Source organism: Triticum aestivum, chromosome 7D (assembly GCF_018294505.1).
Source record: "Triticum aestivum cultivar Chinese Spring chromosome 7D, IWGSC CS RefSeq v2.1, whole genome shotgun sequence".
Lineage (NCBI taxonomy): Eukaryota > Viridiplantae > Streptophyta > Magnoliopsida > Poales > Poaceae > Triticum > Triticum aestivum.
In genome coordinates, this window is record NC_057814.1 from 34,607,102 (window position 1) to 34,620,841 (window position 13,740).

The window sequence follows — 13,740 nt, forward strand, 5'->3', positions numbered from 1 at the left end:
CAGCCAAAATGACAAAAGGGATCAAAGGCAACAATTTCAAAATCACTCGTAACTGATGTCAAATGCGTACATTTTGCGCTATTTCCAAACCAAAGTGCCGAGCCATACACATATCGCTCATCTTCGTCCTGTTAAATCCAAATTCCCCACCGTTGGCCAAACGGCACCACAGCGACAGGACCTTCTAGTATCCGCCACGAAGAAAATCACGATTCAAAGAACAGGAAATCACAAGAGGATTCAAAGAACAGGAGGCAACAACTTCACAGCACTACAGCCACAGGACCTCTATCCGCCACTGACACAATCACAGACGGATTCTAAGAGCAGGAGGCGACAACTACACAGCACCACATGATTACTGCATGTAGACCGATAATTGTCAATCAACGCTGTATTAACCAACAATTTCATCACAGTAAGCATCGGTTTGCATCACCGCAAACCAAAACAAATTAAGCAGGCAAGAGCCTTTGTAACTACGGTAACCAACCAACATGGTTTTCTACAACGATCCACAAGATGCATATCTCGACAAGGGAGGCTAATCAACTACTACAAATGCTGGCGAACGTTGGAATGCGCCCCCGAATGCCGAATGCGGCGACGACGGCGGCAGGGGCTGGATTGGCCTCGCTCGCTTAGGCGCGCTCCCCGCGGATGCGGCGGGCGAGCTGGATGTCCTTGGGCATGATGGTGACGCGCTTGGCGTGGATGGCGCACAGGTTGGTGTCCTCGAAGAGTCCCACGAGGTACGCCTCGGCGGCCTCCTGGAGGGCCAGCACGGCGTGGGACTGGAAGCGGAGGTCCGTCTTGAAGTCCTGCGCGATCTCGCGGACCAGGCGCTGGAAGGGCAGCTTGCGGATCAGCAGCTCCGTGCTCTTCTGGTACTTGCGGATCTCCCGGAGGGCCACGGTGCCCGGCCTGTAGCGGTGGGGCTTCTTCACTCCGCCCGTGGTCGGCGCCGACTTCCTCGCCGCCTGCAATCACACGCGCGGAATCACCGTCAGCAAACAAAACCACATCGAACAGATCGGAACGGAGGAAGGGGAACAGATGATGGGGAGAAGGGAGGGGATGAGGCGGACCTTGGTGGCGAGCTGCTTGCGGGGCGCCTTGCCGCCGGTGGACTTGCGGGCGGTCTGCTTGGTACGGGCCATGGCGGCGCGTCTACTGCTCCTCGGCGGCGGCGGCCTCGAAACTTGGCTTCGGTTGGTGCTGGCGGCGGAACTCGAACTGGGAGGCGACGAATTGGGTGGTGGGAGGAGGGGAGGGAGGTGGGTGGGGAATTTATAGGTGGGGGTGGGCGCGCGGGGTAAGCGTGGACCGAGGCGGTTGCTTGTTACCGTTTGGACAAGGGTCTCGGATTGCGTCCTGATCTGACGGCTGGGGGTTGCGTGCAGGAAGCACGCGATCCGTGTGCTCGGCGCCGGTTGGTGAGGGAGCGAGGGGGCGCGGATCAGTGACGTGGCGGTGGGGTCGGGCTGCAGTCTCGTGCGTGTCTGTTTGTCCACTGTGGGCTGGCATCCGGACCGACGGCCGTTTTCGAAACGCCGCCAATCGGCTGGCTGGCTTCTTCCAGGTCAAGCCCGTTTAACAAAAATATGATTACTCCCATGATCGGTCACGGCTTCTTCTCTCACTTTTCTTTTTCTTTTATACGTGCAGAAGAGCATACCATTCATTTTACTGGTACTAGAAACAGTAGCATTGGATTTAGAAACAAGAAGAAGGGAGAAACAATAGCACTGCAATCCATTCAGCCGCTCATGGTCGATCGTCTCTGGGTTTAAGGAGAACATGAAAGTCTCGCATAATTTGCAACTCATGAGCAACCCGGAATTGCTCTCTTCTAATACTTGTCATCTCACCATTTGGTACGAGGAAAAACTTTACCCACTTCTCAACAAATGTTCATGGTATGTCATTTTTTTTTAGTTTTTTCGACCATCCGAACATAGTATGTCTCAATCGTGAACTTCGTTAAGATGCAGTTTTACCGGAATAGAAAACCGTTGAATACTGCACATGCTTCCGCTTCTCCTTCAACACTACATTTCAGCAGAGAGCACCCAACAGACTAGATGATCCCACCCTTATGATCTCGAATGATCGGAACTGAGCTTGGTGCACCCGTCTCGGCACATTAGAAGCTTCAACATCGACTTTCACAAGAAGAAAAGTCCTCAAAGAGCTTTCCTTGGAGTGTATCGCGAAGAAATGGCATATGTGGTATTCTTAGTGAAAAAAATATAGTCTGGCCTATGATTCATTCAAAAAGTTTTTTATATAATCAAATGTTTGGTCTTTTGGCTGAGAATACCACAGATATCATTTCTTCACTAAACTTCACAGGGAAGTAGAATGGTTGACAAGGTTTGATGCCCCAAAATTTAAAAAAAAAATCATAGTTCTTTTTTACTATTCATATAGGGTGCATGGCACCCAAGAGCTCCTAGTATGTGTACGTGGTTTGATGCATTTTCTATGTGTTCATACGTGTGTTTGGCTCCCAGAGTAGTGGTAGAAACCCCAATTCAGTTGATGCACCTTCTATGTATCCATATGAACATCATATGGGGTTTATGTTATTTTTAAAAAAAATTGACTAGCTGTTTGATTTGGCAGTATTAACAGTTATAATCTTTTCACTCTGTTTCTTGATCAAGTTGCAGGCAGATTATACTGAGGCGGGTCCTAGTATAATTAAAGCTAGCGGGATGACTGCGCATTTGGGCGCCAAGATTTATTATTTATTTTTTTACTTGTATTTTATATGTCTTTATTGGAGTTGTATTCTTTATCCATATAAAAATATTCCCCCGCATTACTTATTATGAATTTAGCTATGTACGGAGTTAGTAAATCAAAGTGCTTGAAATTTTACATGCATGTAGAATACTGCATTTCTTTAAGTCCGTTGTTGCTCAAATATACACAATATTTACTTCTCACCTTGTGTTGTGTCAAAATGAAGTTGCTTCAATAGCTAAGCTTTTGTAGTCTTTAAAATCTTCATAAATTCGTCATCAACCAACACTACAAAAAAAAGACACATCTGTGACATTTCTGGCCGAACGAAAAAAAATCTGTCATACATATGACACTTCTATGACGATAATTATGACAAAACCCGGTATCATCATAGATGTGGTGGGCTCCTACTTCTATGACAAAAAATCATGACAGAAAATGGGTTTTTCGTCCTGGGCGGGCCGGAGACGCAGCTGCATGACATTCTTTGGGCCGTCCATGACGGAAAAAACCGTGGTAGAAGCGAGGGGGGGATTTCGGGGAGTTTCCGGTTACGGTGGGAGGTCGGGGGCCGAGCGATGCGCGTTTCTCTCGTACACGTACGCGCGTGTGTGCGAGGCGTTGGCTCTAACTGAACCGAGCGAGGCGTTGAGCTCTAACTGAACCCGAGCGCTTGCACTGCAGGCTACGCGTTACTGAACCCGAGCGATCGATCGATGGCTGTTAACTGAACCCGATCGAGCGATTCCTTCGCTACTGCTGCTAACTGAAGCTGATCGATGCTGCCTCTAGGATGAACAGTGAGCGTTGCGGGGGGGTTTGGATGAACAGTGAGCGGTGGCGTTGCCTCTGGATGAACAGGACCCCGTGGTGTGGTGGAGGGCTGGATGAACAGTAGACGATGGAGGGGTGCCCGTGGAGGGGTGGTTGAACAGTAGCAGGTGGAGTAACGCGTGGTGGAGGCTGGATGAACAGGAGCCCGTGGAGGCTAGAGGAGGTCGACGGTGGAGACGAACAGTATCCCGTGGAGTCCCGTTTTGTGGTACGCCACACCCCTCCCGATGAACAGGACCCTCGTTTCGACCGTAGGAGGTCCGTTTCGTCCGTTTTGCGGTACGCCACACCCCTCCCGATCAACAGGACCCCCGTTTTGACCGTAGGAGGTCCGTTTCGTCCGTTTTGCGGTACGCCACACCCCTCCCGATCAACAGGACCCCCGTTTTGACCCTAGGAGGTCCGTTCCGTCCGTTTTGCGGTACGCCAGACCCCTCCCGATGAACAGGATCCCGTTTCGAACGTGGCCGGTCAAACACAAGGCCGTTTCCTCCGTTCTGCGGTACGCCAGGCCTCGTTTCCTTCGCCTGTTCCGTCCAAGCTCTCCCGATGAACACGACCACGCATTCCGTTCCGACCCAGCCGGTTGGCTCCCACGCGTTCCGTTGCCTCCCGATGAACACGACGCATTCCGTTGTCTCCCCATGAACATGACGCATTCCGTTGCCTCCCCATGAACACGACGACGACTCTGTTTCTCCGTTCCGACCCAGCCATGTCAACGAGCCCTCGCCGTACGTATGCGCGAGTAGGCGTTCGAGACCCCGCCCATATGTACACATACGTGGCCGTATTTTCTTTCTTGCACCCTGGCCGCTATACGTACGTGTACATGCTACGTGCGCGCCTCTACTACGATACGTGCACGCCTCTACATCCACCAGTATATATGTACGTACACGTTCGCGACCAGAATGACAACGCTACGTACGCTTCGACCAGGTAGGTCCCGACTGTCAGGCACTTCCTTGCGTGCGAAGATGTAGCTGGTGGGTCCCAGCAGTCAGGGGGGCAAATCGTTTTTTTTTTGCCCGGACGCACTTCCTTGCGTGCGAAAGTGTAGCTGGTGGGTCCCAGCAGTTAGGGGGGAAACGTTTTTTTCGTGAAATACGGTGGCCCATCCGGTGGGTCCCCGCTGTCAGGTGGAGAAATAATTATTTTGCGCGTAATAAGGAGGCACTTCCTTGCTGCGGCCGTGGACCCAGCTGTCAGCGTCTCCACGCACAGTACTCTTCCGATGGAAGTCGGTCGTTGACCACATTGACCACGCCGCGCCGAGAGCACCACGGCGGTGGACGACGGCGAGGCCTAGGAAGGGGACGACACGGAGGCAGGGAAGACTCGGCAGTTCTTTCCCACGCGGAGGGGAGTACGACTGTACGAGGGTTTACTGGTTCGTCTGCCGTCGCCGGAGAATAACAACAGGTGTGGGTGAGTAGAGGGATGGCTAGGCCAGCGATGGGAGTACGATGGGGCGGTGAGGCCTGCGCGGCAGCACAGCCGGCCACGGGGAGGAGGGAGCAGGCAGTCCCGTCGGCGCTTGTTTAAGCGGCTGGAGCAGGAAGAGCAGAGATTGAAGAAGCATGACGGCCGTTGGATGGACATCCAACAGTCAGTGCTTGTGCGTCAATCTTTTTTTAGGAAAGCCTCAAATCTATGGAAAACAGCATACAGCCCATCTGCCATTATTTCTAATAATTTACAGCCCATTTGCTAATTCTTAAGGTTTTTTTTGAAGCCCATATTCTTTTTGTTAGCATTACAACCCATATTGTGGCCACGGTTAAAAAATTATACGAAATTTTGCATATTTCAGTGCGGTCCGAACTGTTTTTAATCCCGAAATTTTGACTCACATTCAAACTGATTTTAAAAATAAATGTACATCAATATAAAATCCAACAAATTCTCCACGCATAAAAATTAATGTAATTTAAAATCTTGAAATGAAAAAAAAGATATTTGAAACTAATTGCCGGTTTGATGTGTTTTAAAAATGTACAACCCATTTCTCATTACTGATGGGCCATTTTCTCGGCCAGCCGAATGAAAGCTCTCCTCGTCTTGAAAGATTTGCAGCCCAACAGGCCTGACAAAGCGACTTACTTGGCAAATCACAAAAAAGCTGGGCTGTGACCGTGATCCGAACAGAGCTTGGTGCACCCGTCTCGGCACATTAGAAGCTTCAACATCGACTTTCACAAGAAGATAAGTCCTCAAAGAGATTTCCTTGGAGTGTATCGCGAAGAAATGGCATCTGTGGTATTCTTAGTGAAAAAAATATAGTCTGGCCTATGATTCATTCAAAAAAAATTTTATATAATCAAATGTTTGGTCTTTTGGCTGAGAATACCACAGATATCATTTCTTCACTAAACTTCACAGGGAAGTAGAATGGTTGACAAGGTTTGATGCCCCAATTTTTTTAAAAAAAAATCATAGTTCTCTTTTACTATTCATATAGGGTGCATGGCACCCAAGAGCTCCTAGTATGTATACTGTTTGGCTCCCAGAGTAGTGGTAGAAACCCCAATTCAGTTAATGCACCTTCTATGTATCCATATGAACATCATATGGGGTTTATGTTCTTTTTTTAAAAAAATGACTAGCTGTTTGATTTGGCAGTTTAACAGTTATAATCTTTTCACTCTGTTTCTTGATCAAGTTGCAGGCAGATATATACTTAGGTGGGTCCTAGTATAATTAAAGCTAGCGGGATGACTGCGCATTTGGGCGCCAAGATTTATTTTTTATTTTTTATTTGTATTTTATAGTCTTTATTAGAGTTCTATTCTGTATCCATATAAAAATATTTCCCCGCATTACATATTATGAATTTAGCTATGTACAGAGTTAGTAAATCAAAGTGCTTGAAATTTTACATGCATGTAGAATACTGCATTTCTTTAAGTCCGTCGTTGCTCAAATATACACAATATTTACTTCTCACCTTGTGTTGTGTCAAAATGAAGTTGCTTTTGTAGTCTTTAAAATCTTCATAAATTTATCGTCAACCAACTAATAAACTAACATAAAAAAGGTTAAATACACAGTGTATTTGTATATATAAATACTTTCTTTTGGTCATTTTTTTGAAAGATGTTGTGCACTTGTAGACTTTGGACAAAAGACAATTATTTTACATGATAATCAATTAAGATTAATTGAATATCACGCTCATGGTACAAAATTAACACTACATTGTAATCGCTGATACTCAACTAATAATAATAGCAAGGTGAGGTTTTTCTTCATTTTTTACAGTCCTCTTCCTACACTCTTCACAAAACTCTCCGGATGCCTCCAAGTCCCAGTTTGGTCTCAACTCGAATTCTAGCGAAAACTGATATGTTTAGGATGCCACAACAATTTCTCGCATGCTCAATGGGAACTTTCATAGCAACAAGAGAAACCCAAGCCAACTCGCTTCAAACTGTGGCAAATAATAGAAGCACTCGACATAACTAAAGAGGGATCGAAAAGATCTGAACTTATGAGATATCAGTCAATGGATCAAAACAATTTGAAGTAATCCACACCACTAAAATAGCATTGAGCGTGAGTATGTGTGTCTCGAGTGGTGAATGACTGAGGGATGGGTGATGTGAGGGACACATTTTAAAGGCGTCTCGAAGACGGTGGGAGTTGAAGGGGCATGTCACCATCGGTAAGGTGCATGCATGTTCTTATACTTTGGTCAATATAAATGTCCAATCGGGGTACCCTGAGTTTAAAACGTGAGATTGTACATTAATACTAGTGTACTATGGTAGATTGGGAAGATGATTCATAGTAGATACAATCGCGGTTGGCATAACCCCAAATGCACTTTTCTCACCTACTCTTATAGACTAGGGGTCTGTGTCCTTGCTCAATTGTATTTTGAGAGATAGTTCTAGGAGGATTGCTTGCTTAGTTATCTATCTGTTGCACAAAATCATTTCAGTGAAATCAAGCTACCTTTTTTATGCAGGTCATACAGTGTGACGACTGCATACGAAAGGTGGTGCGCTGAGTTTCTACCACGCCGCAACACCCTGGATGGGTGTTCCTCAAGTGCACAAAATGATGGGGTATGTGCTTGTTTTGATTCGATTGTTCACCGAATTCGACGCAATTTCGGTAGCTCATTGTTTGCTCATCTATGTGTGTAGGATGGATGCAAGTTTTGGTATTGGGAAGAAGAATACATTGATCTATTGATAGCACGAAGATTGATAGATGTTCATGCATTCGTTGCTAGAATTGAGGCTAAAGATGAGATTAGATGTGAAGCAACGTCTACTTCTTTAGAATCGAAGAAAAAAGAAGTGTCGAAACTCAAGAATATGCAGATCAACAATGAAGATATAGAGAAGATATTAATTCAACTAGTGGGAGCAGTTAGCGAAGTTGGATATCTTCTAAAATGTCTAATTGTGGTTTCTGTTTTCTTTGATCTTGCTCTCGTGGCGAAAATTTGGTGAATTATGTACTCCAATGTCGTTGAATGAAATAAAAAAGTAAGAAAATATGTTTTGGTGGCCGATTATGTGATGCAGATGAAAAAAAAATTATTCCGCTAAATTTAAGGGATCGGTTAGAAATGGCCAAAACTTAGTGGAGTAAATTTACTTTATTAAAGTTTACTCCGCCATTTACTCCTCTATTTTTTAAGGATCGATTAGAATTGCCCTTAGATGTGAGGTTGCTACATCTTATTTAGCCGAGGGCTAGCCGACCAAGAAAGACAGGGAAGGAGTGAAAAACAGAGGAATTTTCCTTTACGCCCTTGCCCACCGTCGTGACTCCTCCATACTCTCGTACGCGGCTGCCCAGCCGCCGGACGGGCGACCACTGTCGTCCCCTCGCCGCCGATCAATACCTCCGGCCGGCACTTGCGTTGCACCGCCACCAGTCGACCACCCTTTTTCCTTGCTGGTTACTACTTTAGGTTGTGCGGGTCCCGAGAGCAGGGAACGACCCGGCTTCGTGTGCCTGTTAGAATTATTGGGATTTAAACCATATGTTATATCCAATAGTTTCTAGGAAAATCTCATAGGCCCATGTGGCACATTCATGCATGACAAGAAAGAAGTTAAAATATTTGCGCTAGTGGAAAATGAAACCGAATGGTGGTGAATGATGACATTCATCTCCTCATTGATGGCATCAATATTTTGGTTTCGGTTTCATTTCTTCATTAGTACATTGGTTTCTTCATACCGTGCGTGCTAGCATATTTTGTCATGCAAGAACTTGAAACGATTTGCCTACTAATGGGAGACGAAACTGACCACTTAATAGGATTTTTAGTGCGTCTGTTTCTCCTCTCCTTAATGAGAATTAGTGCGTCCATTTCAGTTTCATCTCGTTGCTCCTATAAGAGGTCGCTCCTCTTTCCAACGAGACACAACTCTTCGCATTGTTCCAGAGCATTGCACCGTCTACCTCTTTCCCATCTCGCTTCCTGGCGTGCACCGGAGAGTGAGACAGCAGGCCTCCGAAACCCCGCCTCTTGTGATCCGGTACGGGAGAGGGGCGATCAGGTTTTTGGGGAGCGTCCTTACGCGACTGCTGGAGTCTTGTTCATCGTGGCTGCAAACGGCGACATCACTGACGACGAGTTCCCCAACGACGACTTCTTCCCCGACGTCAAGGACCTCTTCAGCGACATGACGATCGGGACATCTGCACCTTCTGCTACTGCGCCGTATGCCATCTTATCCTCACTGTTAGGGCTAGCATTTGGTTTATTGCTAATAGCAATTGACATGGATATGATGCATTTTGCTTATGATTTTGATTGTATGACTAGTCTCAACGAATTGTTGCTAGTTTCTAGTTTCATCAATATATTGCTATTCATGTTTTATCCATTATTTTTCTGGATTAAACTAAACGGGAAAATGCCTAATTATTCAACAATCCAAAAACCTGATATGTGTAGGCAATTTTCTCCTATTGCTTTTGCTGCAACTCTCAAGCCCGCACCATTTGAGGGCGTGAACTATAAGAGGTGGCGTGCGAGGGCAGTTCTTTGGCTTACCACCATGAACTGTTTTCACGCCTCTAAAGGCAAGCCAGAGGGAGAGCTGACTACTGAGCAGGAGCAAGCTTTCCAGGCTACAGACACCCTCTTTAGAGGTGCTGTCTTGAGTGTTCTTGGCGACAAGATTGTCGATCCATTCATGACCATCATGGTCGGTAAAGATATGTGGGATGCACTCGAAGCCAAGTTTGGAGTCGCGGACGCAGGAAGTGAGTTGTATATCATGGAACAGTACCATGACTACAAGATGACTGATGACCGCTCCGTTGTTGAGCAGGCTCATGAGATTCAGTCGCTCACTAAAGAACTTGAGCATCTCAATTGTGTGTTACCGGACAAATTCATTGCCGGAGGCATCATTGCCAAGCTTCCTCCTTCATGGAGGAATTTTGCTACCTCTCTGAAGCATAAGAGGCAAGAGTTTACTGTTGTCAATCTAATTGGCACTCTTGATGTAGAAGAGAAGGCGAGGGCAAAAGACACACGTGCTCGTTTCCATGAGGGGAATTCCAGTGCCAATTTGGTACAAAAGAGAAATTTCCAAACCCACAAACCCAAGAACAAAAACTATGCGGGCAAAGGAAAATTTGATGGCAAGTACAAAGCCCCACAACCTGTCAACTTCAAGAAGAAGAAGGATACTTATAAGAAGAAAGGAAAGTGCCATGTATGTGGCAGTGAAGAACATTGGGCTTCATCCTGCAAGGACCGCTGGGACATGCGTCAGAATGAGAACAATAGCAAGACCGCTAATGTTGTTATTGGCGATGTTGACATGAAAGATGTCGGGTATGGTAAATTTCCTACCATCCTTTCAGTATGTCATTCTCCAGATTGGTGGATTGACACCGGTGCCAATGTACATGTGTGTTCTGACATAAACATGTTTTCTTCTTATCAGGTCGCAAGAACTACACCCGTGCTGATGGGAAACGGGACACATGCTTCTGTTCATGGTGTTGGTACGGTCGATCTGAAGTTTACTTCGGGAAAGATCGTGCGACTGAAGAACGTGCAGCATGTCCCTGCTATAAATAAAAATCTTGTCAGCGGTTCTTGTTTGTGTCGAGATGGTTATAAATTGGTATTTGAGTCCAATAAGGTTGTAGTATCTAAGTGTGGACAATTTGTTGGGAAGGGCTATGAGAGCGGAGGCTTGTTCCGCTTATCTTTGTCAGACTTTTGCACTAAAGTTATTAATCATGTTTGCAGTGAAACCGAATCAAATGTTTGGCATTCACGACTTTGTCATATTAACTTTGGTGTCATGACGCGGCTAGCAAATTTGAGTTTAATCCCAAAATTTACAATTGTCAAAGGTTCTAAGTGCCAAATTTGTGTGCAAGCAAAGCAACCTCGCAAGTCTCATGCGACTGTTGAGGCGAGGAATTTGGCACCACTTGAACTCATACATTCAGATCTTTGTGAGATGAATGGTGTGTTGACAAAAGGTGGAAAAAGATATTTCATGACTCTAATCGATGACTCTGCTAGATATTGCATGATATATTTGTTGAAAACAAAAGATGAGGCTTTGCACTACTTTAAAATCTACAAAGCCGAAGCAGAGAATCAACTCGATCGAAAGATCAAAAGGCTTAGGTCGGATCACGGTGGAGAGTATTTTTCCAATGAGTTCAATTTATTTTGTGAGGAACATGGTATAATACATGAGAGGACGCCTCCCTACTCTCCCCAGTCAAACGGGGTTGCCGTACGAAAGAACCGAACTCTAACTGATTTGGTTAACGCCATGTTAGATACAGCGGGATTTTCCAGGGAATGGTGGGGGGAGGCTTTGATGACTGCAAGTCATGTCCTAAATAGAGTTCCTACGAAGAATAAAGAGATTACCCCGTTTGAAGAATGGGAAAGGAAAAGGCTTAAACTTTCCTACTTACGAACTTGGGGTTGTTTGGCGAAAGTCAATGTACCAATTACCAAGAAGCGTAAGCTTGGGCCAAAAACAGTTGATTGCGTTTTCCTGGGTTATGCTTTCCATAGCATTGGCTATAGATTTCTAGTGGTGAAATCTGAGGTACTTGACATGAATGTTGGTACCATCATGGAGTCGAATGATGCGACTTTCTTTGAGGATATTTTTCCTATGAAGGATATGCCTAGCTCATCTAGTCAGAGGTCACAGACAACTCCTGGACCTACTGTTCCATTGGAACATTCCGAGAAGAAACACACAGATATTCCTGAGGAGGATGACAATGAAGCTCCTAGAAGGAGCAAGAGACAAAGGACCACAAAGTCATTTGGTGAAGATTTCATTGTGTACCTCGTGAATGATACTCCCACTTCTATTTCAGAAGCTTATGCATCTTATGATGCTGATTACTGGAAAGAAGCTGTGCGTAGTGAGATGGATTCTATCATGGCTAATGGGACATGGGAGATCACTGATCGTCCTTATGGGTGTAAACCTGTAGGGTGTAAGTGGGTGTTTAAGAAAAAGCTTAGGCCCGATGGTACAATTGAAAAGTACAAGGCACGACTTGTTGCCAAGGGCTATACCCAAAAAGAAGGTGAAGATTTCTTTGATACTTATGCGCCTGTGGCCAGATTGACCACCATTCGAGTACTACTCTCATTGGCCGCCTCACACAATCTTCTCGTTCATCAAATGGACGTTAAGACAGCTTTCCTAAATGGAGAGTTGGAGGAGGAAATTTACATGGAACAACCCGATGGTTTTGTAGTAGATGGTCAGGAAGGAAAAGTGTGTAAATTGTTGAAATCTTTGTATGGTTTGAGACAAGCACCTAAGCAGTGGCACGAGAAGTTCGAAAGAACTTTGACATCTACGGGCTTTGTTGCAAACGAAGCCGACAAGTGTGTGTACTATCGCCATGGTGGGGGCGAAGGAGTTATATTATGTTTGTATGTTGATGACATACTTATATTTGGAACAAATCTCAAGGTCATTCAGGAAGTGAAAGATTTTCTGAATCAAAACTTTGAGATGAAAGACCTTGGAGTAGCTGATGTTATCTTGAACATCAAGCTTTTAAGAGGTTGTGATGGTGGGATCACTCTCTTGCAGTCTCACTATGTGGAGAAGATTCTGGATCGCTTTGGATATTCAGATTGCAAACCTTCTCCGACACCTTATGATCCGAGTGTTTTAATTCGGAAGAACGAGGGAGAAACAAAGGATCAATTGAGATATTCTCAAATCATTGGCTCGCTTATGTATTTAGCTAGTGCTACGAGGCCTGACATCTCGTTTTCTGTGAGTAAACTAAGCCGGTTTGTTTCAAACCCGGGAGATGTTCATTGGCATGCACTTGAGAGAATAATGCGCTATCTGAAAGGTACTGCGAGTTATGGGCTTCACTATACCGGGTATCCAAGAGTACTTGAAGGTTATAGTGATGCAAATTGGATATCTGATGCTGATGAGCTTAAAGCGACAAGTGGTTATGTGTTTACACTTGGTGGTGCTGCTGTTTCCTGGAAGTCTTGCAAGCAGACCATCTTAACAAGGTCAACAATGGAAGCAGAACTCACAGCATTAGACACGGCAACAGTTGAAGCAGAATGGCTTCGAGAACTTTTGATGGACTTGCCGGTGGTTGAAAAACCAATACCAGCTATTCTAATGAACTGTGATAATCAAACAGTGATCGTCAAGGTAAACAGTTCTAAGGATAATAAGAAGTCATCAAGACACGTGAGAAGGAGACTGAAATCTGTCAGGTTCATGAGAAACTCCGGAGTTATAGCGTTGGACTATATAAACACATCGAAGAATCTGGCAGATCCCTTCACAAAGGGTTTATCACGAAATGTGATAGACAATGCATCGAAGGAGATGGGATTGAGACCCACTACATAAGTTGTTCATGGTGGTAACCCATTCTTTGTGATCGGAGATCCCGTGAATTAGAATTGGCGAGACAAACTATTGGATAACTGAGAGGAGAATATTTATTTGACAAAAATCCACTCCGTTATGATGCAATTCTCTCCTAATCTGTATGGTAGGCTGATATTTATCTTAATGTGTTTTGAATGGCTTGGGTAGGCAAAGATGTTGTCCTACAGAACATCTAGAAAGAACACACCTATATGAGTTAGACTGTTAAACGTCGCGGTCTGTGAGAGTTGGG

General features: G+C 45.2%; 1 protein-coding gene across 1 annotated transcript; it reads right to left on the reverse strand.

Moving 5' to 3' along the window:
• Positions 1-379: 379 nt before the first annotated feature.
• On the reverse strand, positions 380-1,288 carry LOC123167447 (histone H3.3). Its single transcript, XM_044585291.1, has 2 exons — positions 1,089-1,288; positions 380-980 (listed from the first exon to the last, which is right to left on the reverse strand). The coding sequence occupies exons 1-2, from the start codon at positions 1,158-1,160 to the stop codon at positions 642-644; spliced, it is 411 nt and encodes a 136-aa protein (XP_044441226.1). The 5' UTR covers positions 1,161-1,288; the 3' UTR covers positions 380-641.
• Positions 1,289-13,740: the final 12,452 nt, after the last annotated feature.